Raw genomic sequence first — 24,046 nt, forward strand, 5'->3', positions numbered from 1 at the left:
TTTCTTGTCTTTCAAGGTGTCATATATTTCCCAGTATAGAAAGCCCATCAACCTTAACTATCTCCAAGCTTCCTATTTTATCTTGGAGTATTGAAATAGATTTCATAAGTAACTATTTTCCTGTACCTGAAAGCATCAAAAGTAGAGACTTAGGGGGTCATTATGAACACGGCGGTTTCCACCGCCGTGTTCATGCTGGCGTTATTTTCAGTGATGCCAGCCCCCATTGAACCCTGCCGGCCGTATAATGGACATTCTGCTGGGCCGGGCGGCGGAAACATTGTTTCCTCCCGCCGGCCCAGCAGAATGCCTGGCCGGGACATTGCCGGCGGCTCCATCAATGTCTCTGTGCGGAGGGTGCAGCTGCACCAGTCGCGCAGATCACTGCCCTTAAATCAGGCAGTGACCTGCGCGACGGGGCTCTGCACAGGGGGCCCTGCACTGCCCATGTCAAGTGCAGGGACCCCCAGGGGGGGGCCCGGAGCACCCCTTCCACCAGCCTTTCCCCGGCAGGGAAACCCGCCCGGGAAAGGCTGGGGGAATTGGGATCATTATCCGAGGGGCAGCAGCGCTGCCCTGTCGGATAATAATGCCAACCACCGCCAGGCTGCCTGTCGGAGGCAGCCTGGCGGTGGGTGAGGGCCGCCTATGGCAGCCCTCCCTGGCTTCATTATGTGGAGGTGTGGGCCACCATGCCGGATGGTGGGAGTTCTCGCCACCGCCAGCATGGCAGCCCACACCGCCAAGTTCATAATGAGGGCCTTAGACTGTTATTAGAAATGTCTTGGAAAGGTATTTGGTATGAATAGCATCTGGTAAAATCCAGTATCTCTGGGTTAGAGATTTATTTGGAGTGTCGACTGAATCACCTCGAACTAGACCTGTACTAGTTTTGGTTTAAAAATGGTGTATAACATGCAGATGTTGGTAGTTTCCGCACCAAAATCCACATGTTCCAGCTTTTTCCCACTGGTATATAGTGGTAGGTCTGGCCTGAAATTTACTGGGAATGAACTTTATTGCAACCGTTAATTAAAGGCTGTTATAAGTGTAGCAAAAGTTGTTTGCACCCCGTACCACAATTCCCTGGCCCACTTGTAATCAGGACCTTAGTAATCAAAAGAAGGAGAACTGATTGTTTTTAGGTTTGCAAAAGGGCTTCTTCCGGAGTGTTGAACAGTCCTACCTCTGAACATTTAATTGAAGTTGTTTTGTATACATTGTTTATACATTTTTCTCATATGTGTTTTGTCTTGTCTCATAATTATGTATGTTTGTGAATCAGGGAGTTTTATTAAGTATACAGAATTCTGGTTACATATTGCATGCTTTGTAAAATATGAGCCACATCCTGATTGTTATGAAACACCTATCAAGCCATGTATATTTAATGGCGAGTAACTTATCTATGTCTATTTGTACATTGTTATTTATTTTTGAAGGTGGTGTGGCTTGTCACCTTCACAAAGGCTCGTGGGAGCCAAAACACATTGTAGTCGTTGTTGTTAAAATAAAGAATCATTTAACATGAATACTTCTCTATTGTCACAACACAGGAACAAAGCTTCATCAAGTGTTCCTCTCTCCAAAACCCTCTGTACATTCCATCCTTCCATTTGTATCCCAGGAACATGGAATGCTAGGTAGTGACATCATACATACTTAAAGAATACACTACAAATCCCACCTAGTACATGGTTATACCAACTAGCTCAATACTACCAAAACCTTTTGTGGTTACACCTGGGCGTGCCCATGTATCTTTGGTTTTCCAAAATTGTTTCTCACACCTGTAAATACTTAACTTCATAGCATTTTGATACTCAATATTTAGGCCACAATATGTTTGTATTTTTGCAATACTTCTGTCATCTATATTTTGACACACACGCCTTATTGACTTGATCTTCACTTTCTCGTATTTCAGTGACCTGACGAGTGAGTTCATTACACCTTGTGGAGCTTGCAGACAAGTCATGAGAGAGGTAAACATTTATATTTAGGCATGATTTGTGAATACAGTGGTGAGTTCAACGTTTTTCAAAAAGGAAGGTCAGAGGTGGCCTCAGGGGAATGAGCAGATAGACAGCCTAACTTTAAACTGGTTCCAGGTTTAAGTGTAGAAATGGAGACTCCTTTCACAGAGGTAACTTGCTGTCATTAACTAGCTATACATGGGCTCTCTTCACGCAGGTGAGCTGGGTCTGATTAGAAAGTAGACATGGAGCTTATATTCGCCAAGGTGTCTGATAGTCCTTCAGGAGGACTGTAGAGTCCTTATACACATTTATCATGAATGGTGGGGATACTATGGTGAAAAAATATGGAATCCCTTTTTGCATATGTAAGTGCTTAAGTACCACACATAAGGGTAGAAAATACTATTCAAATTCTACAATAAAACCAAATACAATGTGCATTCTGGAGTCCATGATGAGATGTGGAACCTCCATATGCATGTTCCCTGGAATTCTTGAGCAGGTAGGGGATTTCCATTCAAACGTGTCCTGGGGTTTGTGGTCAGGTATGGGATTTCCATTGATACATGTAAGAGGCTTCTGGAGCAGGTATGGGATTTCATTCACACAGGAGCCCCAGACTTCAGTAGTCATGGTGTTCCGATTCACCGAGGTCCATGGACTTCTGGAGCAGATTTGGTGTTTCTATTTGCACAGTTTCCTGGGTCTCAGCTCATGTATGAGGTATCTTTTCACAGTTTTCCTGTGGTCTTTGAGCAGGTATGAGGCCTCTGTTCAGACATGTAGCCTGGGATCCGTGGGCAGGTAAGAAGTTTCCATTCACATGGGTGGCCTTTAGTCAGATGACTGAATAGGTTTACACAGTGGTTATTGAACAATGTGACATAAATGTAAATGCATCACTTGCAGGTTCATGTTTACAACCTAAGAATTTACATTAGGCCCAACTGATATTCTCTTTTCGTTAGAGTTCATTTAATGTTCAGCAATACTACATTGAACACACGTAAAGTGAAAATGATCCATTTGAGTGAATTCTGCTATGAATGTGTAGGGCAGAATGAATGGGCAGTATGTAAGCTAAATCTACTTTCAGATAGAATTCACTGGTTCGAAGCAGTACTCAGTTAACACATCCACCAGGTATGTTAGCCTGTTTCATGTCTTCAAAGGTAGTGTGACAGTGCAAGAGGCTTGTCCATAAATGTTTGCAATGATATGTATTGGCTATGGTATACACAGGCAAACTCTTGCAGACAGGTTGCTTGCTGCAAAGATAATGTAAGTGTGCATAAGAGCCGCCTGCTGTGTCTTGCAAGGCACTGTTGGTTTGCCTGGATGTGGCAGGCTTGTAGTAGCCTGTCCTAGGCGTGGGAGAGGCAGTCAGGTCTCCCTTATCACCAGGCAGCGCAAGTTATAATCAGCTAGAGAGTCTCAATTTGTTGAAATATTTATTCCTATGTGTTGTGTGACAGAGAGTGAGTGTGGAATTAGCGGGGGAAGTGCTTGAATTGGCCAATGGGAAGAGTCCACTAGCAGAAAGGGAGAGGTGTATGACTTAGGAATACCCCAAGAACTCCTAGGACCTGGCCATGTCATTACCTAGCTTACCTGAGCCAATGTGGTATTGTCCCTGGGTAGAGTGAGGTGTCACCACTTGCATGGAGGGTAGTTAACTTGGCACTTCAGTGATGCTGCAGAACACAGGGCTTCCACAACTAGAGAACTAACTGGTCATTGTGCTCAGACTACCTCAGGCCTCAGTGCAACTTTGGACAGGAAGGGAAAAGGGAGGAACCCCACCTTGGGCTTTAACATAGCATCACATGTATTTGTAAAGTACACCTTAGAGTCTTAAGGACCTTGGTGCTCGATAACAGATATTTATTGTTCCCCATATTAATTGTACTCATTGTATGTCAGCCTGAGAAGGGTGAGCAACTGTTTAGAGCCACAAAGAACCCAACCTGAAGTCTTGAGGTCAAGCACAGATTCTGGAGCGCACTGAACCACTAAATCCACCTGAAGGAGGAGACAGGGCTTCAGTGTTCAAAAGCTAGTCTTATTTGCCTAGGCCCTTGGAACCAAGGTCACAGCAGCACAACCTATTCACTCCAGACAGGAGTGAAGGTGACAAGGGTGGCTTCAACACAATCTTAAGCCCCTCTTCATTTGTCCTAGTCAAAACCTGAGGGTCATAGGGTGGCACATGTCCTCTACTAGTGGGGTTGCAGTTGTTATCATTTCTGCTTAGCTTGTCTTTGAGGTTCATAGGGGGGAACGTCTCACCCCACATTGTTGCCTATGTAGCCCCACTGATCGACAAGGGCACAGTTTTCTTAAACTGTGAGTGATTTCTGCACTTGAGATTCCCTTTCTGGGTTTGTGAAAGGCAGAAACATCCGGGGTGTGAACCGGTGACCTTTCTGAGAGATATACACTGTGTGTCATCTGCTCAGAATACCAAGTTATAATGCTTAATATAACAGACAACTCTCTGCACTTTCATGGAGCTCACTGGCAGGTATTGTGTGATTAGTTCTTTCTTTCTCTCTTATCAGTTTCAAAGTTCTTTAGTCTAAATTGTCACAGGTTAATGCTGAAGATCGGTGAGAGAACCAAACCCATGAGAGGGAAATTCTACACTACACCCACGTACGGATCAAATTTTGGTAGCATGAATGGGTGTGGCCTCTTTACTATCAATGAGGGTGGAAGTGAACTAGTCATCCTCTCCTCTGTTTTGATTGGTCGATACAGGAATGAAAAGTATAAAGGACTACTGATGACCATGGGCTTTCTGCCTCATCGACAAAGTAGACAAGAAAGTTCCCTATGTAATACATGCATTCAACTATGACAGGTGAAACATGTTTCAATCTCTGAAAGTTGTGTCTTTTCTAGTCTGTCATTACCTACTTCCTTCGCTTCATAAGTTGCTCTTTTTTTCACTGAATACAAGTGGTATTGAGAATATGCCTTCAAAAATGGTTAATATACACTATGCACACACTCACAGATGTTAATTCATCAACATACTAGGAGTAGCATACATAACATTACATGTCCTCTAACATGACAGGGTTAAGCCTGTGTTACATGTTAGCTCCTTTACAGCCTCTTATTAGCTGCTAAGTGTTTAGGGAAAGAGAAAGGAATCGAAAGTCCAGAAAGGTTTTAAAACGTTTATACTCCAGTGTAGTTCCATTCCTGTCACTGCCTACATGTCTCTGCAGAATAGGGGTGCCCAGTATGGTGCCAGTGGGACCATATCATATGCTGTGGTACCCAGTGTGAACAAAGTCTACCCCAAATTGACGTTCATGCATACACTATGTACGGGGAGCCAAATATTTTAAAAAACATCAAATATTTTAAAAAACAGTGTCAACATTTTAAGTATGGGTTTGACAAAAGGTACAGGAGGTCACTGTTTGCACTCGAAAACCCCAAGGCTGTAACTTTCTTTAGAAGAAGTGTTTCTGAGTAGAAATATGTGTGTTGCTTCATCTAGGGTGCAGTTGAGTGAGCATTGGTCTTATTCTGCGGTTGTCATTAACCAAGAGGACCTTCCTGCTTGTGTTCCCCATTTTCAAATTGGGTCATACCAGTGACGTAAGTTGGCTTTAGGTCTCATTTGAAGATGTTGCAAGCCGCATGTTGTATGAACCGTAAGTTTGCAATAGTAAAGTGGAGGGCCTTTCCTTCCTACAGAAATCCAGAAAATGTCCAGGAAGACCTCTGGTGGAGAGTCCCCTTAAAATTAAAGCAATCATCACAGGTGACTATGGTCAGAGTCTCTCCGTTTCTAAAGGACTAGCTCATTTCCTGGGTGGATTGATTCATTGTACCCAGTAGTAAAAAAGAGGGAAACATATTTAGGGGGTCTTCATCTGGAATTCACAGAAATAGGGCGAGTGTGAAGATGCTTTCTAAACTGAATGCCTCCAGACTATAACTGGAGGAGCTGTAAAGGGCCAAAGGACCCCTTATGAACAGACCTTGCAGGATGTATACTTCTGAAGGAATATCAGTTCTGATAGCTTCATGTCTCTCTTTTACGGTCTACCCTGATGTTTTCCCCAGTGACCTGGAGAGAGTTTTGGAATTTTCTGGAAGTAGTAGACTGTTTAGACTATGTTTCTGTTCCTGCAATGAATGTATTGGCTGAAGCATTTCGGTACTCTAACAAAAAGTAAATTTAGTATACAAATATTTGGAGTGAGTAAAACCAGTTGTAATGCAGAGAGTTAGCTATTCAAATTTTACTTTTTATGCCACGCCAGTAATCCAAAGTGCTCCGGACCTGCATAGCTTTGCAAGAAGTCTCTGTGACTTGGAGACATACCAGGATATCAGCCTAAAATGTACCAATGTTACATACGTATGGAGTAAATGTGCCTAAGTGCTTAAGGTGAAAGCAAATAGAGGTGGCATCCTGGTCTTCTTCACATCTCTTGCGGTAAGAGGAAAGTTTATGAAAATAAGCCACAACACGATATGGGTTGAGACTAAGTGAAAGAACAAATTGGCCTTATGTGCAAAGCTTTTTTGGAGGTCTGCGAATCCCGGGCTGTTTGTGACTGCTAAATAGGATTGCGAAATGTACAAAAGCAAAACTGTGATTTGGTAACTTGTACTGAATCACAATTTGTGTTTATGATTCCGTGTCTGGAAGGGGGCGTTTTTAGGTAGTCCCTTCCAAATACCTGTTTGCAGTGGTATGTATTAATGTTTTGTGACTGAATTACGGTCGCAAAACATTTGTTTTTACCAAGTACTGAAAGCTAGTGGCAACCATTTGCAAATGGGAGGGGTCCCCATGGGAATCTTCCCGTTTGTGAATTAAAAAATATATATGTTTTAAGAGCAGGCAGTGGTAGCACTAACCACTGCTTACTCTTAAAAATGAATATATTAAAAGTTGAATTCTTCTTTTCAAACACATTGTGGTTTTCTTTATGGAAACTTGGCTGTATTTCAAAGAAAAAAAGTTTGCTTTATTAAAATGAGATCACAGACATGGTGTCCTGCTGTTCTGCTGACCATCCATTTCATTTCTGTGATTCCTAGTGGATCACAAATTACAACTTATCTCATTAATATTCATGAGGTAGGTTGATTTGTGACCCCATTGGAAATCGCTCTTTTAAAATATATTTTTCCATACATTAGGAATTGCGATTTCCAAATTGTGATTCAGCAAAAATCGCAGTTTGGAAATCTCTTTTCCTAGGTTTTGTACACATGGCCCCTACATATCAACGTTGTACTGTTAGGGCCTACATTTATTTTCTTAAGGACTCTTCTCAGGATAACGAAGTGTCTGGTGTTACTCTGTGGTACCTATCACAATAGCTGTTGTGAGGACTTTAGCAGATATGTACGTATCTCCTAATCTTGCACAAAATGGGGCAATCCCTCCCACCCACAACTCAGGCATCCAAAACTTCCCATCAAATCCTAATTGGTCAAAGACTGTAAATTCTGCAAATATGTACGACCTGGAGAAAAATTATTTGGATAAATGTTGAAATTCAAGCCATTTAGTACACATAGCTCTGGATTTTTACTTTGTTTAGGTAAAGTTACTAAGCGCACTTCCCCTGCCTTTAAAGGTGTAGCCCTCTTTCAACTGCATCACTGCGCCCTGTTAAACACCACTAGAGAAGGAGGTCTGTATATCTGTCTACAGAACTCAGCTGTCAGCCTGTCTATTTTGATACGACCTAATCCTAAACCTCGTTTTCTTAATGCAATGTCCAAAGGGCAGTGCCTTTAGTTAACAAAGTTAACTGTTGTCAAATATATGGCATGTGTCTTGTATAACTGGTGAGTCACCTTTGCAGTATGTATAAAATGTTGTAAACTTTTGTTTGTCTGATAGATCTGAATTCCTCTAATCATCACTGTCCTGCATGTTGGCACTTTCTTCACACCTGAAACCAGTATATAATTGGTAATAAAAAAATGCAGGACCAAAAGTTTTCCTAGAGGCCTAGTGGCCCACCGTCCGTGCTGCTGCTTGCTGGGGTTTCCAAATGCCGAGGCTGCCAAGTTTTGATTCCCTCTCATGCCTCTTTCGCCCACCACTTACCACTCTTTATCCTATCTTTGCAGGTTCTTTTTAATCCCTGCTTTTTACATTTACCATTTGTTTGTATAATTTTCGCCCTCCTCGTTTCCTCGTTTTCTGTCTTTCTCTTTCTTTGTGTCAAAGTTTGTTTACACACAAATTAAGTCCCAGTCGGCAATACGTCCCACTAGCTGCTACTGCTTGCACAACTGCTGGGTGACCTGTTTTTGCAGATCAGATCACCCAGCATGTCTTCCACTTCGTAGTTTTTTTCTGTGATTCAATCATTACACTTCTGTCGCCAGGATCGTTCTCATGATCATGTGTCAGTCTGTCATGCTTTTCTTATTGTTGTTCGCCAACTGTAAAGTTCGAGATCCAAACACATAAAGTAAGAATTTTATTTGTAGTTTTACTGCAACTGCTAGTGTAATGTGGAAGGTTTTTACTCTCGTTCCAGTAACACCAACAGAATTTCTAAGTGTGCCTTCAACGCACAGTAGCACCAAAATATAGCACAGCAAAAGAGTAAGTGTTGCCACTATTGTGAGGTTGCTGGAAGCTCGGGGGGTTATCATTAGCCATTATTTGAGCAACAAGAGAGAATATTTCTTCTTTTTTTAAAACACTTTAAAAATACGAATCCCAGTGAGGCTTTAAAACCAGGACAAGAGTCTAGGCCTTGAAAAGTGTCACTTTTCTTAGGGTACGTAAACAAGGATCTTTAAAACACCAAGGACTAGATGCACCAAGAATGGAGTTGGTAAAAGTTGGCACAAGTTGCACACCATCTTTTACTAAATCTATTCTATTTTTGCAAATCTACCTTTGTGCTAAAAGGTTGGCTGGCAAAAACCAGATTCATTTGAACTACCTCATTTATGATGATGAGGTAGGTTGCAAATTGTGGCCCATATTTATACTTTTTTAGCGCTGCATTTGTGTCATTTTTTTGACGCAAAAGCGGCGCAAACTTGCAAAATACAATTGTATTTTGTAAGCCTGAGCCGCTTTTGCGTCAAAAAGTGACGCAAATGTGGCGCAAAAAAAGTATAAATATGGGCCTGTGTGTTAAAAGTGTGTTTGTCAACATTCATAAGGGGGAAGTGGACCCGTAGAGACCCCTTCCTATTTAGCAATGCCTTACTGCTACCTTTCAGAAGGTGCTAAAACACTAATGTTATATGACCAGATTTTGGTAGCAAAACATTACTACGTACCATTCTGATTCAGTATTTTAAGCGGACGCTCTGAACAAGCCCCTTTCAAATACTAATTTGATATGTAGTTGCAAACTTAAATTGCGATACTGTAAAGTATTACCAAATAGCAATTTGTGTTTTTTACATACCTAAAGAGCTTTTTGCAGTTGCACTGACCCAATTATGTGAATCAGATCCTTTTGAACGCAAAAAGCCTTTGTGCAACTCTCTCCAAATACATAGCCTTCTTTGGAAGCATGTTGGCTACAGTGAGGCTTTTACTTTGAGTCGTGGCTGGATGATGATAAAGATGACAAAAAATTCAGGAATTGAATGTAGATTACAGTGAAATAGTCGAGAATTTATTGAGAAGGGACTATTCAAAATGGGAAAACTTTGCTTAAATGGATGTGAAATTAGAGTGAAAAGACAAGGAATAAGAGAAACCGAAATCCAAAAAAGGTTTAAAAAACACAAAGGGGGTCAATATGATCCGGGTGGTCTGCGTTACTATGGTGGTAAGTACTGTCAACAGGCTGGCGGTACTTACCGCCATATTATGACATTGTCGGGTTGGGTGAAGCCAACCCGCCAATGTACCACTCCGACCGCCACAGTGGTAACAGCCGCGGGCTGGAGATATCCATCTAAATCCCGGCGGCCATCATTGTTCCTCCTGCGGGATTCTGACCCCACCTACTGCCATGGTTTCCGAGGCGTTCTTAACGCCATGAAAACCATGGCGGTACACCATATCAGTGACAGGAAATTCCTTCCCTGTTACTGGTAGGGGTCTGCCCCCCTCTCCAATTACCCCCCCACCTCTCCAAAGCCCACCCACCCCCTCTACATTCACACCCCCTTCACACACACACACGCATACTCACACCCATTCCCACATGCTTCCACGCATGCATACATCCATTCACACACACACCCGCACACACTTTCAAACATACACTCAGACACGCATTCACATAACACAACATGCACACACTCACATCTCCATACATGCACACACGCATTCAACACGCACGACACACCAGCATCCACACACACACAAACATTCACACACTCCCCCACACACAACACCCCCACTCCCCTCCCCTGTCGGAGACCCGACTTACCTGTGTTCAGGAGGTCCTCCGGCAGGAGATGGGACAGGGAGATGCTGCCACAAGCAGCGCCCGCCAGCAGAACACCACCAGGCCGTATTATTGGTCATAATATGGCTGGCAGTGGTCTACTGGCGTGGCGCTGCTGGTGGCAGCATCGCCACCTTTACCGCCATCCGCCGCATGACCACAACCAGATTTCTGCCATTCTTGTGGCAGAAATCCAGCCGTGGTCATAAAACGGCAGACAGCTGGTAGCCGTGGCGACGGTCTTTTGGCAGCCGTTGCCACGGCAGTAGGCGGTTTTTACTGCCATTGTCATAATGAGGACCAGAGTGTCATGTTGAACCGGAAAACTTGACAAATTCGATCTATCATGGACAGAGATACAAATTTCTACTACAGGAGCCCTCAAATAAAATACTATTCTTCTTTCATTAAAGTGAAACTGAAATTTTGTGCACACTGTTCCAAATGATGTTAGGTTAAACCCAGCAGGTACCATTTGTACTTTTATGCTCTATCTTAGTTAAAAAAAAAAAAATCCCCTCCCAAGAATTATACATGCTCATGGAAAATAAAAATGCAAGTGATGGGTTGATGAATTATCTCACCATGAATGTTTAGTTAACATTGTGGCTATGGGTTTCATATTCCAGTCCTAAGAATGATTTTTGTTCACAAGATATCTAAACAAAGCATTTGTAGACACAATATTATGTTAACAATATCATATGTTTAGAGGTTTAATTCCACCGGGTAAAAGGCCTGGTCACACTATAAATCACAAACACAGTACACTGCCACCAACACTTTACATATTTACCCCTATGAGAGGGCCTCAATGATGCATACCTCAAAACCTAAGACAGGTCCTGGCTCTTGCATTGCCATGGACAGGCACAGACTTCTGAACTCATGCACGATTACCATGATGCCTGGGCCAAACAAAGTCAGCATACTAATAATAGTCAGACATGCAGGGCTCAGGTACACATTCATTTACCATGAAGGGACATTCCATTCCCAGCACACTGGGGCATATATATAAGCCCCTAGCTCCACCTTGCCCCATATTAACGTCATTATTATTGACGTTATTGTGGCCCAACAAGACAAAAATCCCCATGCATTGTGCCACTCTGTGACCCTTTACGCTACATTATGTCTGCTCCAGGCATAATGTATGCAAAGGGGGCGTTTCCCCGTTAGGGAAGCTGGAAAAATGGCATAAGGAAATCTATTAGATTTCCTTGTGCCATTTTTTACGGTACTTTTAATGCCTGCCCAAGAGCAGGCGTTAAAAGGGGGCTTCCATTCTTTAGAATGGGGCCCTATGTACTCTGGAGGAGTAGCGCCCAAATTTTGGTGCTACTCCTGCAGAGTACATTAATAGCATCATGAGACATAACGTTATTGCCCCCTACTCTGCGCCACGGTGCGCTGTATTTTAAATACGGCGCACACATGGCGGCGGTAGGGGGGTGCTAAGGGGCTCAGGGAAAGTGGTGCTGCACTCGGTGCAGCACCACTTTCCATAAATCTGCCCCACTGTTTCTTAAAGAAAAAATATGATGGAATTTTTAGTTTTCCATAATGAGGCGCACAGAAGTTTTTTTCTTTGATGACACCAACAAAAATGTACAATCTTCCAAAGTTACCAAAGGATGTTGATGTGGAGCAAACAGTGTTCATCTTGGTATCAGAGTTTTTGTAAAGGGCACTCAATTTCTTATTTTTACAAATTTGACATTAGACACAAACTTGACGAATATCCCATCTACAGTATTGGAGGTGCATTACATCCTATAGCACTTGTAATATGATAGATAGGATATCCTTCACATTTGTATCCCATCTGCTAAACTCTAAATCTGGCCTTTGGATTTGGTGGTAAGCATGTGCAATTTAAAAAAATGCATTATAAATGCATTTTTAAAAATGACATGTAACCCCACATGCCCCTAGGGCATGTCTGTAAATATTTTTTTGGGTGCATCAAAGGGGGCCTTAGGCCCCCAGCACCCTGGGGTTTGCATTACCTAATTTGTGAATTCCTAACTGGAATTCGCAAATTAGGTTATGCAAAACCAGTTGCACCTAGGGATGAATGGAGTCCCATTCCCTAGTTGAGATTCGGTAATAGCGATTGCGAATTTTAAGAAATCGCTATTACCGACTCACAATTTTCATACATCCCATTTTGCATTTCTTAAATAGCAATTTCTTAAAATGTGCTATTTAAGAAATGCACACCGGGAGCTTGATACATGTGGCCCTATAATCTTTTTTTAAAAACTGTGTTAGGATGAGAGCAATTTAGAAAGGAGAACAACAAATACACATACATTGGTCAGATAGTGGGTCTTTCGTTCACATTTTTTTGTAGTCTAGCCATATTAGCTTTGCCAAGCCAAAGGAAGTATTGTATTTATATTTTAGCAGCAACCTGGGGCAGGAGCGCAAGAGCTGCTTGGTCAAATTGATCATGTAAATGAACCAGCTGTCAGATGTGCTGAATCTGATCAGTGAACCAGAAGCTGCTGTGGTTCCTATGATCACCAAAGAGATTGTTCCAGTAATGGCACCCATTAGATGAACCACCCTTTAGCATCCTTAGCAATTCATTTGTTTAGCCATAAAGTCAACCAATCTATATTGCAGTGAAAAAAAATAACAAAAGTATTGTTTGTTTCTGTATGATGCATGTACAAAATAAAGTACTGAATGTGACAAATGTGTTATGGCTGAGTGTGCTTTTCAGATGTAAAATCACCTCACATGCTTTGCAGTGGAACCACCTCCTAAAAGATGAAATGATACATCAAACAGTCAATAGCATAGGATGAGAGGTGTAAATTGCTGATCCAAGATGTGATTAACACTATCTCAAAGCAATGGCTGAACGTAGGTGATGAGGACCAACTAATGGTTAACCGCTTAGGTGCGGGCGTCGGCCACTGGCCGACGCCCACACACCCTCCCTGGTGCGGGTCACGACCAGTGGCCGACACCAGGAAGGGCATTAATAAATCCTCGGGTGCGTCGCACCCGAGGATTTATTTTTTATTTTTTTTCCCCCCCCGGGAGACACGGAAGCTACCGTGTCTCCCCCCGCCCCCCACCCGCCCCTTTGTGACGTCAGCGCGCCGCGAGGCGCGCTGACGTTGCAAAGGTGTTTTCCCCATGAAAGCAGGAAGCAGCCTTGCGGCCGCTTCCTGCTTTCATGGGGAAAACAGCCTTTTTCACGTTCGGGAAGGCCTCGTAAGAAAGGGGAGAGTCTCCCCTTTCTTACGAGGCCTTCCTGAAAGTGTTTCCTGGCCCCCGATCGCAGCACAGCTGCGATCGGGGGCCAGGAAACACTTTCAGGAAGGCCTCGTAAGAAAGGGGAGACACTCCCCTTTCTTACGAGGCCTTCCTGAAAGTGTTTCCTGGCCCCCGGTCGCAGCTGTGCTGCGATCGGGGGCTAGGAAACATTTTCAGGTTTCCTGGCTCCCCCGATCGCAGCACAGCTGCGATCGGGGGGGTCAGGAAACATTTTGAAAAGGCCTCGTAAGAAAGGGGAGACTCTCCCCTTTCTTACGAGGCCTTCTGAAACTGTTTCTGGCCCCCGATCGCAGCACAGCTGCGATCGGGGGCCAGAAACAGTTTCAGAAGGCCTCGTAAGAAAGGGGAGAGTCTCCCCTTTCTTATGAGGCCTTCTGAAACGGTTTCCTGGCCCCCGATCGCAGCACAGCTGCGATCGGGGGCCAGGAAACCCCACTAGACACCAGGGATTTCACTTTTGGGGGGCAGCCCCCCCCCCCCGGAAAACGGGCCGCCCCCCCCCCGGATAATTTTCCGAAAAAAATAAAAAGGTAGGTGCCCCCTGGGGAGGGGGGGGGGGCGCGATCGCGCCCCCCCCCCCCCAGGGGATTTAAAAAAAAAAAATAATAATAAATCAAATAAAAAAAAAAATGAAATGACAGGGGGTCGCCCGTGGCAATTTTTTTTTTAGATGTTGTAGGGTTTCCCTGGGGGCCATTTTGGCCCCCAAGGAAACCATACAACAACTAAAAAAAAATATATGTATATATCTATATATATATATCTATGTAGATAGATATATCTAGGTACATGGATATATCTATAGATATATCTATGTAGATATATATTTATATATATATATATATTGGTAGATCTGTATCAAAGAGATTTATAAAGCGCGCTACTCACCTGTGAGGGTCTCAAGGCGCTGGGGGGGGACGGGGGGGAGGGAAAGGGGCTAGGAGGTTCACTGTTCAAAAAGCCAGGTTTTGAGGCCCTTCCTGAAAAGAAGTAGGTTTTGGGTCTTGCGAATGTGGGTTGTGAGTGCGTTCCATGTTTTGGGTGCAATGTAGGAGAAGGATCTGCCCCCGGTGGTGGTGTGTTTGATGCGGGGGTCAGAGGCGAGAGAGAGGTCAGCTGAACGGACGTTTCGTGTGGGGGTGTGGAAGGTGACTCTCGTTGAGGTAGGCAGGGCCTGTGTTGTGGAGTGATTTGTGTGTGAGGATGAGGATCTTGAAGGTGATCCTTTTGTCAATGGGGAGCCAGTGGAGGGATTTGAGGTGTGGAGAGATGTGTTCGTGTCGGTGGAGGTCGAGGATGAGTCGTGCTGCTGAGTTCTGGATGCGTGTAGTTTGCACTTGAGTTTTAGAGTGGTGCCGGCGTAGAGGGCGTTTCTGTAATCAAGCCTGCTGCTGATGAGTGCGTGAGTGACAGTTTTTCTGGTCTCTGTGGGGATCCATTTTAATGTTTTTCAGTATACGGAGTTTGTTGAAGCATGAGGAGGTAAGAGCGTTGATTTGTTGGGTCATAGAGAGGGAGGAGTCTAGGATGATGCTGAGGTTGCGTGCGTAGTTGGCGGGGGTGGGTGCAGGGCCTTGCGTGGTGGGCCACCATGGGGGGTCCCAGGTTTTTTTGGTGAGGGCCAAAGAGGATTATTTCGGTTTTGCTTGAGTTGAGTTTCAGGTGGTTGGCTGTCATATATACATCACTTTTGTCAATATGTGTGTGGTTTCCCTGGGGGGAAAAGGGTCCGACTTGTCTAGTGGCAGTTTTAGTGCCATAAAGAAGCGCAGAAGGTTTATATGCCTACTGCAAAGAGCACATCTGTATTTTATGTAAATAGCTGAGTACATTAGTAAAGTCTATGGAGAGATGAAGGGCACTTTTGCTGGGTGGTAATGAGGGAATCCGAGGAGGAGGGAGTGGGAGCACCAATAATGATTGTTGGACTGGGCGCAGGAGGTGCTAAAGACTGTGACGAATGGTATGTGACAAGGTGTTTTTTGAGTGTCTTGAAAGTACGTGCTGATTGAGGGAAGAAGCGCAGGTAAGGTGGCCTCTACTGTTGCACGTATCTCACACACACCATCGATTTTGTGACTGTCTACGTAGGCTAGTGTTTTAGAGCAACAGTTTAGCCAATAGCAGAGATGGCATCTTGATGGATGACTGCTGCCTGCACTCGGGTTATAGAGGACCGCTCTGACATAGGATCAGAGACTGAGACATCAGATACTGAGACAGCATCTGAGGGATAGGACAATGGCGCAGACTCTGGGAGTGATTTTTCAGTCAGAGGAGTCCCATTCGAAAACTCCTCTTCCAGTACATTATGAGGGAGGTGATGAGGACAGTCCTGCTGTCCCTTCGCAAGCTGTTCGTGCAACTGGGTAATAGTGGGTTAGGCCAACCCAGAGAGCAGGTGAATGCGGCGGCAAGCAGAGAGAGAGTGCTCTCTTGGGAGCTCACCAATTTAGTTCAGCCCCAAATTCCACCACCCAAATCATATTGTGGAGACATCAAAATTGTCTATGGCAAAACAAACTGGTTTTGTAAGGCAGGCACCTGTGTTTTTGGTCCTGGATTCGGCGGCCATATAGAGAAACACACTAAACCCAAACATTTCTGGAAACTAGACATTCGGGGGAGTCCACAGAGGTGTGACTTGTGTGGATTCCCCAAAGTTTTCTTACCCAGAATACCCTGCAAAGCTGAAATGTTGAGAAAAAACTCTATTTTTCTCGCATTTCTGTCACACAAACTACAGGAATATGCTGGGATCCACAACATTCCTACCACCCAGTGACTCCTCACCTGTCCTGATAAAAACACTACCCCACTTGAGTGCCTACACCTAGTGCCTGTGTCAGGAATGGATCACCCCAGGGTCAACAGCTGCCTCACGTAAGGACCAACATTGACCGTTGTGTGATCTATTCCTGTCGCAGGCACCAGGCCTAACCACACAAGTGAGGTATCATATTTATCGGGAGACTTGGGGGAACGCTGGGTGGAAGGAAATTTGTGGCTCCCCTCAGATTCCAGAACTTTCTGTCACCGAAATGTGTGGAAAACGTGGTATTTTAGCCACATTTTGAGGTTTGCAAAGGATTCTGGGTAACAGAACCTGGTCCGAGCCCCACAAGTCACCTCATCTTGGATTCCCCTGGGTTTCTAGTTTACAAAAATGTGCTGGTTTGCTAGGTTTCCCCAGGTGCCGGCTGAGCTAGAGGCCAAAATCCACAGGTAGGCACTGTTTTCTATGAAAAAATGTGATGTGTCCACGTTCTGTTTTGGGGCATTTCCTGTTGCGGGCGCTAGGCCTACCCACACAAGTGAGGTATCATTTTTATCGGGAGACTTAGGGGAACGCCGGGTGGAAGGAAATTTGTGGCTCCTCTCAGATTCCAGAACTTTCTGTCACCGAAATGTGAGGAAAACTTGTTTTTTTAGCCACTTTTTAAGGTTTGCAAAGGATTGTGGGTAACAGAACCTGGTCCGAGCCCCGCGAGTCACCCCTCCTTGTATTGCCCTAGGTCTCTAGTTTTCAGAAATGCACAGGTTTGGTAGGTTTCCCTAGGTGCCGGCTGAGCTAGAGGCCAAAATCTACAGGTAGGCACTTCTCAAAAAACACCTCTGTTTTCTTCCAAAAATTTTGATGTGTCCACGTTGCGCTTTGGGGCGTTTCCTGTCGCGGGCGCTAGGCCTACCCACACAAGTGAGGTATCATTTTTATCAGGAGACTTGGGGGAACGCCGGGTGGAAGGAAATTTGTGGCTCCTCTCAGATTCCAGAACTTTCTGTCACCGAAATCTGAGGAAAACTTGTTTTTTTAGCCACTTTTTGAGGTTTGCAAAGGATTCTGGGTAACAGAACCTGGTCCGAGCCCCGCGAGTCACCCCTCCTTGGATTGCCCTAGGTCTCTAGTTTTCAGAAATGCACAGGTTTGGTAGGTTTCCCTAGGTGCCGGCTGAGCTACAGGCCAAAATCTACAGGTAGGCACTTCTCAAAAAACACCTCTGTTTTCTTCCAAAAATTTTGATGTGTCCACGTTGCGCTTTGGGGCGTTTCCTGTCGCGGGCGCTAGGCCTACCCACACAAGTGAGGTATCATTTTTATCGGGAGACTTGGGGGAACGCCGGGTGGAAGGAAATTTGTGGCTCCTCTCAGATTCCAGAACTTTCTGTCACCGAAATGTGAGGAAAACTTGTTTTTTTAGCCACTTTTTGAGGTTTGCAAAGGATTCTGGGTAACAGAACCTGGTCCGAGCCCCGCGAGTCACCCCTCCTTGGATTGCCCTAGGTCTCTAGTTTTCAGAAATGCACAGGTTTGGTAGGTTTCCCTAGGTGCCGGCTGAGCTACAGGCCAAAATCTACAGGTAGGCACTTCTAAAAAAACACCTCTGTTTTCTTCCAAAAATTTTGATGTGTCCACGTTGCGCTTTGGGGCGTTTCCTGTCGCGGGCGCTAGGCCTACCCACACAAGTGAGGTATCATTTTTATCAGGAGACTTGGGGGAACGCCGGGTGGAAGGAAATTTGTGGCTCCACTCAGATTCCAGAACTTTCTGTCACCGAAATCTGAGGAAAACTTGTTTTTATAGCCACTTTTTGAGGTTTGCAAAGGATTCTGGGTAACAGAACCTGGTCCGAGCCCCGCGAGTCACCCCTCCTTGGATTGCCCTAGGTCTCTAGTTTTCAGAAATGCACAGGTTTGGTAGGTTTCCCTAGGTGCCGGCTGAGCTAGAGGCCAAAATCTACAGGTAGGCACTTCTCAAAAAACACCTCTGTTTTCTTCCAAAAATTTTGATGTGTCCACGTTGCGCTTTGGGGCGTTTCCTGTCGCGGGCGCTAGGCCTACCCACACAAGTGAGGTATCATTTTTATCGGGAGACTTGGGGGAACGCCGGGTGGAAGGAAATTTGTGGCTCCTCTCAGATTCCAGAACTTTCTGTCACCGAAATCTGAGGAAAACTTGTTTTTTTAGCCACTTTTTGAGGTTTGCAAAGGATTCTGGGTAACAGAACCTGGTCCGAGCCCCGCGAGTCACCCCTCCTTGGATTGCCCTAGGTCTCTAGTTTTCAGAAATGCACAGGTTTGGTAGGTTTCCCTAGGTGCCGGCTGAGCTAGAGGCCAAAATCTACAGGTAGGCACTTCTCAAAAAACACCTCTGTTTTCTTCCAAAAATTTTGATGTGTCCACGTTGCGCTTTGGGGCGTTTCCTGTCGCGGGCGCTAGGCCTACCCACACAAGTGAGGTATCATTTTTATCGGGAGGCTTGGGGGAACATCGGGTGGAAGGAAATTTGTGGCTCCTCTCAGATTCCAGAACTTTCTGTCACCGAAATGTGAGGAAAACTTGTTTTTTTTAGCCACTTTTTGAGGTTTGCAAAGGATTCTGGGTAACAGAACCTGGTCCGAGCCCCGCAAGTCACCCCTCCTTGGATTCCCCTAGGTCTCTAGTTTTCAGAAATGCACAGGTTTGGTAGGTTTCCCTATGTGCCGGCTGAGCTAGAGGCCAAAATCTACAGGTAGGCACTTTGGAAAAAACAGCTGTGTTTTCTATAAAAAAAATAGGATGTGTCCATGTTGTGTTTTGGGGCATTTCCTGTCGCGGGCACTAGGCCTACCCACACAAGTGAGGTATCATTTTTATCGGGAGACTTGGGGGAACACAGAATAGCAAAACAAGTGTTATTGCCCCTTATCTTTCTCTACATTTTTTCCTTCCAAATATAAGAGAGTGTGTAAAAAAGACGTCTATTTGAGAAATGCCCTGCAATTCACATGCTAGTATGGGCACCTCGGAATTCAGCGATGTGCAAATAACCACTGCTCCTCAAAACCTTATCTTGATCCCATTTTGGAAATGCAAAGGTTTTCTTGATACCTCTTTTTCACTCTTCATATTTCAGCAAATGAATTGCTGTATACCCAGTATAGAATGAAAACCAACTGCAGGGTGCAGCTTATTTATTGGCTCTGGGTACCTAGGGTTCTTGATGAACCTACAAGCCCTTTATATCCCCGCAACCAGAAGAGTCCAGCAGACAAAACAGTATATTGCTTTCAGAAATCTGACATCGCAGGAAAAAGTTACAGAGTAAAACATAAAGAAAAATGGCTGTTGTTTTCAGCTCAATTTCAATATTTTTTTATTTCAGCTGTTATTTTCTGTAGGAAAACCTTGTAGGATCTACACAAATGACCCCTTGCTGAATTCAGAATTTTGTCTAGTTTTCAGAAATGTTTAGCATTCCGGGATCCAGCATTGGTTTCACACCCATTCCTGTCACTAACTGGAAGGAGGCTGAAAGCACCAAATGTAGTAGAAATGGGGTATGTCCCAGTAAAATGCCAAATTTGTGTTGAAAAATTCGGTTTTCTGATTCAAGTCTGCCCGTTCCTGAAAGGTGGGAAGATAGTGATTTCAGCACCAGAAACCCTTGGTTGATGGCATTTTCAGGGGAAAAACCACAAGCCTTCTTCGGCAGCCCTTTTTTCCCATTTTTTTGGAAAAAACAAAATTTTCACTGTATTTTGGCTATTTTCTTGGTCTCCTCCAGGGTAAACCACAAACTCTGGGTACCATTAGAATCCCTAGGATGTTGGAAAAAAAGGACGCAAATTTGGCGTGGTTAGCTTATGTGGACAAAAAGTTATGAAGCCCTAAGCGCGAACTACCCCAAATAGCCAAAAAAGGGCTCAGCACTGGGGGGGAAAAGGCCCAGCAGCTAAGGGGTTAAAGGGGGCTGATGAAAAGGTCACTTTGTGTATGTTGAAAACAATAGGCCTTGTAGATAGCTATGCTGTCAATTCAGGAATAGAAATTGCCTTTCCCATTTGTGAGTGCACATTTAGGACTATGCCTCCAAAAGTTGTGAAATCTAGAAAATACTCCAACAGATTTTATTTTACTGGATGTGAGTTAATTTGGGGGGAAAATTGGTGCCTGCGCTTTCCTCTAAATTTCTAAACTCAATGGGGTTCTTTTTCATCAGTTGCTAAGTATTATAGAACACAGCTCTAGCTTCAGTGATGGAGGGCTTTTGCAGTACTGATTTCATGCCATACTCGCTAACAAAACTCTCCCTTTCCCGATCCTAGTTTGGTGCTGACTGGGATGTGTACCTGACCAAGCCCAATGGAACGTACATAGTGAAGACTGTCAGAGAGCTGCTGCCCTTGTCCTTTGGTCCAGAAGATCTGCAGAAGATGTAAAGGGAGAATTTTCATGCTCAGGAAATACATCAAAACCTGCAGTAAGAAGATGCAGCTCTTCTGCAACAATATCAGCTGCAGTGACTTCTGTAAAGTCTGAACAAACCTCAGAGGCACAGATCCTAGCAGTCAAAACTCATTTTCTTAGCTACTGCAGGCTGGTACCATAAGGACCGATGTGAGGCAGTGTACTTCAAGATGATCAATTTGGAGAAGTTGGTTACTACAAGACTCATGCCTGGAGACAGCTAACTAAGGCAACTGATGCCCAAATACATGCAATACAAGGATCTGTGCTGCATGGGTGATAATATAGGAACTCACACCCAGACCACAGAAACCTAAGGACCAATTTTGACTGGATGATAATAATAATATGCTGGATGTTGTCATTTAGGCATGTTAGAACTGAATATGGATTTGCTAAAGGGTTACATTCGGCATCTGGTTGCCTCAGGGTGCTTGCTAAGTTACAGAGAACTCTGAAAAAACATTTACCATCTACGGTGCGCTACTAAAACTTGACAGTTGTATTTCTAAAGTTTGTCTAAAGCAAGGTGATCTTCAAGATCTGTGATGTGCAGCAGCTGACAGTTCTGTAGCATCAGGATCTGGTCTATGATAACTCACCTCCTGCAAGTGTTTAACCAACAGAATGAGAGAACAGTCCAAGTAGAAATGTTGGCTGATCACATTTGATCAGGGGAAATATGCAGTGAAACTGTGCATTGCCCCTGGCACTGGGGAACTCTGAGATGCATCATCAAAATATTGTCTTTCAATTTGTATTTAACAGGAGACCAATATCAGACTTAAGCAGGAGATGTGTAGTGACAGCTTTACTCTTCAGCTTGAGAATGACCTTAGTTACTGTTATCTGCAGTAAGTGTAGTACTTGGATAGGGATATTGCGATATCAAGAGTGCACATATAAAAAGAAATGCTGTAATAGAATCTGGTGACCACTGATGCCTTGAAGAGCAAATTATCACTAAGATTATTCAGTGAGAGTCCTTGCTAGGTTCTGGAAATCCTGTAGGTAACTTTCGTACCCATAATGACAATGTAGCTTCCTCCCAACAAACTATAGTTAATAATTAACAAAGTTTGTTTTTATTTTGCCTATTTCTTATAATGCATCACCTCGGACCTCTGGCTAGAGCAGAGGTACATTAAAGATCTGCCTGGTTAATAACCTCAGGCTCATATACGTATTTAACAGAAATACGAGCAGTGTAGATCCTTGTAGAACACAGCATTCCATACAACTCAGGGATGATACAGATTCACCTACCTAATCCTGCCCAATGAGTGAAGAGAAAAATGTTTAGATAGCCCATTAATCCAAGCATATAGCCAGTGCTCAATTTGAGCAGTTGAATGGTTGCAGGTGGGCCCAATCACACTTTTGTTGATCAGCACTTATGTTTCATCATCGGACCTTGATCCAGAGAGAGAAAAAAGTAGGAAACAAGGAGGAATGCAATGTGACAAAAAGAGAAAGGAGGGATTAAAAGAGCCAGACAAAATGAGATTAGGAGACAGGGGTGTCCAGTGTTGGATTAGTGAATCATGAGGTTGAATCAAGACTATACCACCTAGGTACTCAGCTGTCCAGCAGTCAGTGGTATCAGCCAAGGGCTTCTGATCAACATTTTGGGCCAGTCAGATATTCTTTGGCACATATTCTTTTACAAATTAAGTACTACAAATAACTGCGTGTAAATTTACATTATTTTGGCTTGGTTTCTAAGGATGCAAGGCGTGGGAGGGTCTCTTGTTTTTGCAAGCCTAGTCACATACTCAAATAAGCTTAATTCAGCCACAAATAGGCAGAACAGTCGATTTCTATGAGTTAAGAAGGTCCTCCATGTATGGTGGTTTGTTGTATAAGTCTTCTCTTTGAAAATGTGGAGGATTATATACGGAAACCATGCAATTCAATACAGTAATAATTTACAATTATGAAAACCTGACTAGTCCGGCATATATTTTTAAATATAAATAATTCATTATCTTCTGTACCTGAAAGACAGACAATGACACTAGCGCTGGCAGGGCTAGACTTAATTAGGTAAAATGACAGCTTGTAAGCAGAATACAGACATATGGCTGAATATAACAAAATAGTACAAATGTTTAAGTATCAGTGTAAGAGAGAGATTAAGAGGCTAAAATATCGATGGAGCCGTAGCCTGGTCAAGGTAATTACGACCAGGTGAAGGTTGTAAAAAAAATATTTTCAAAACATTTTTTCAAATGTAAGCTAAAATTGTTCACACATGTTTTGATAGCTAGGAAAAGGAAGTAATATATTTAATTTGTTTTGAAAACTGTTTTTATATGTATTTAATTGTGTATCAATTGAAAATTGATAGTTTTTTAATTAGGTTATAGAACTTTGAACAAAATATGCATGCCAATTTGGTGCTACGTGCTTTCATGGGCATTGATTCACAAACATGCCAGGGGTAGCGGAAGTGACATCACATACACTTTGACCATAATGACATCACAGGAAGTAACATTGTATGACTCTTGACTGTATTTTTTCATGAAGGCATGTCAAATGATCCTAACATCACACTTACGCTCTTTCATACCTCATTGCGCTTATTCTTATTCATTCTCACTTGCATTCACTCTTAATCTCACTTATAGTCACTCTTACATGCTGACGCTTGAGCTCAGGTTTGTATATGTTTTGCACCATATTTGCATCACTTCAGTGACTCAAACCCTGTGCCAAGTGTTAGTTTGGGGTTTACCATCCAATGCAAATCCAGTTTTGGTTGCATGGTATCCCAAAGTAAACGTCAAATTGACCTGCACATTGCTTTGCGTTATTTTGTGTCAAATAGGTGTTCTATGGGTGGTACACAGACATTCCCATGCAACCACTCATGGGTTTCGATGCAAATCCCTATATGCACCCAACTTGTACTACTCCTTAAGTCTGGCATATCTTGGAAAAATGTTTTCATTTGTCCTAATTTTTCTAACTTTACATGTGTGATGTATTGTATAACACACGTAAAAAAAAGTGGGAAATACCTGAAAACATAGTTTCTTGTATTGTAAAAAGACCCCTTCAAGTACAAAACCTATTTTCCAAAGAATGCACAGTCTTGCACTATGCCACAGTGGACT

General features: G+C 43.6%; 1 protein-coding gene across 1 annotated transcript in view; it reads left to right on the forward strand.

Annotated features, from left to right (window-relative positions):
• CDA (cytidine deaminase) overlaps positions 1-23,727 on the forward strand; it is a 37,024-nt gene extending 13,297 nt beyond the window's left edge. Inside the window, exons 4-5 of the mRNA XM_069240274.1 lie at positions 1,928-1,985; positions 20,783-23,727. Of these exons, the coding sequence (XP_069096375.1) occupies positions 1,928-1,985; positions 20,783-20,896 (172 nt within the window). The 3' untranslated portion in view covers positions 20,897-23,727. The remainder of the gene's footprint in view (positions 1-1,927; positions 1,986-20,782) is intronic.
• Positions 23,728-24,046: the final 319 nt, after the last annotated feature.

The sequence above is a fragment of the Pleurodeles waltl genome, chromosome 6 (genome assembly GCF_031143425.1).
Source record: "Pleurodeles waltl isolate 20211129_DDA chromosome 6, aPleWal1.hap1.20221129, whole genome shotgun sequence".
Classification (NCBI taxonomy): Eukaryota; Metazoa; Chordata; class Amphibia; order Caudata; family Salamandridae; genus Pleurodeles; species Pleurodeles waltl.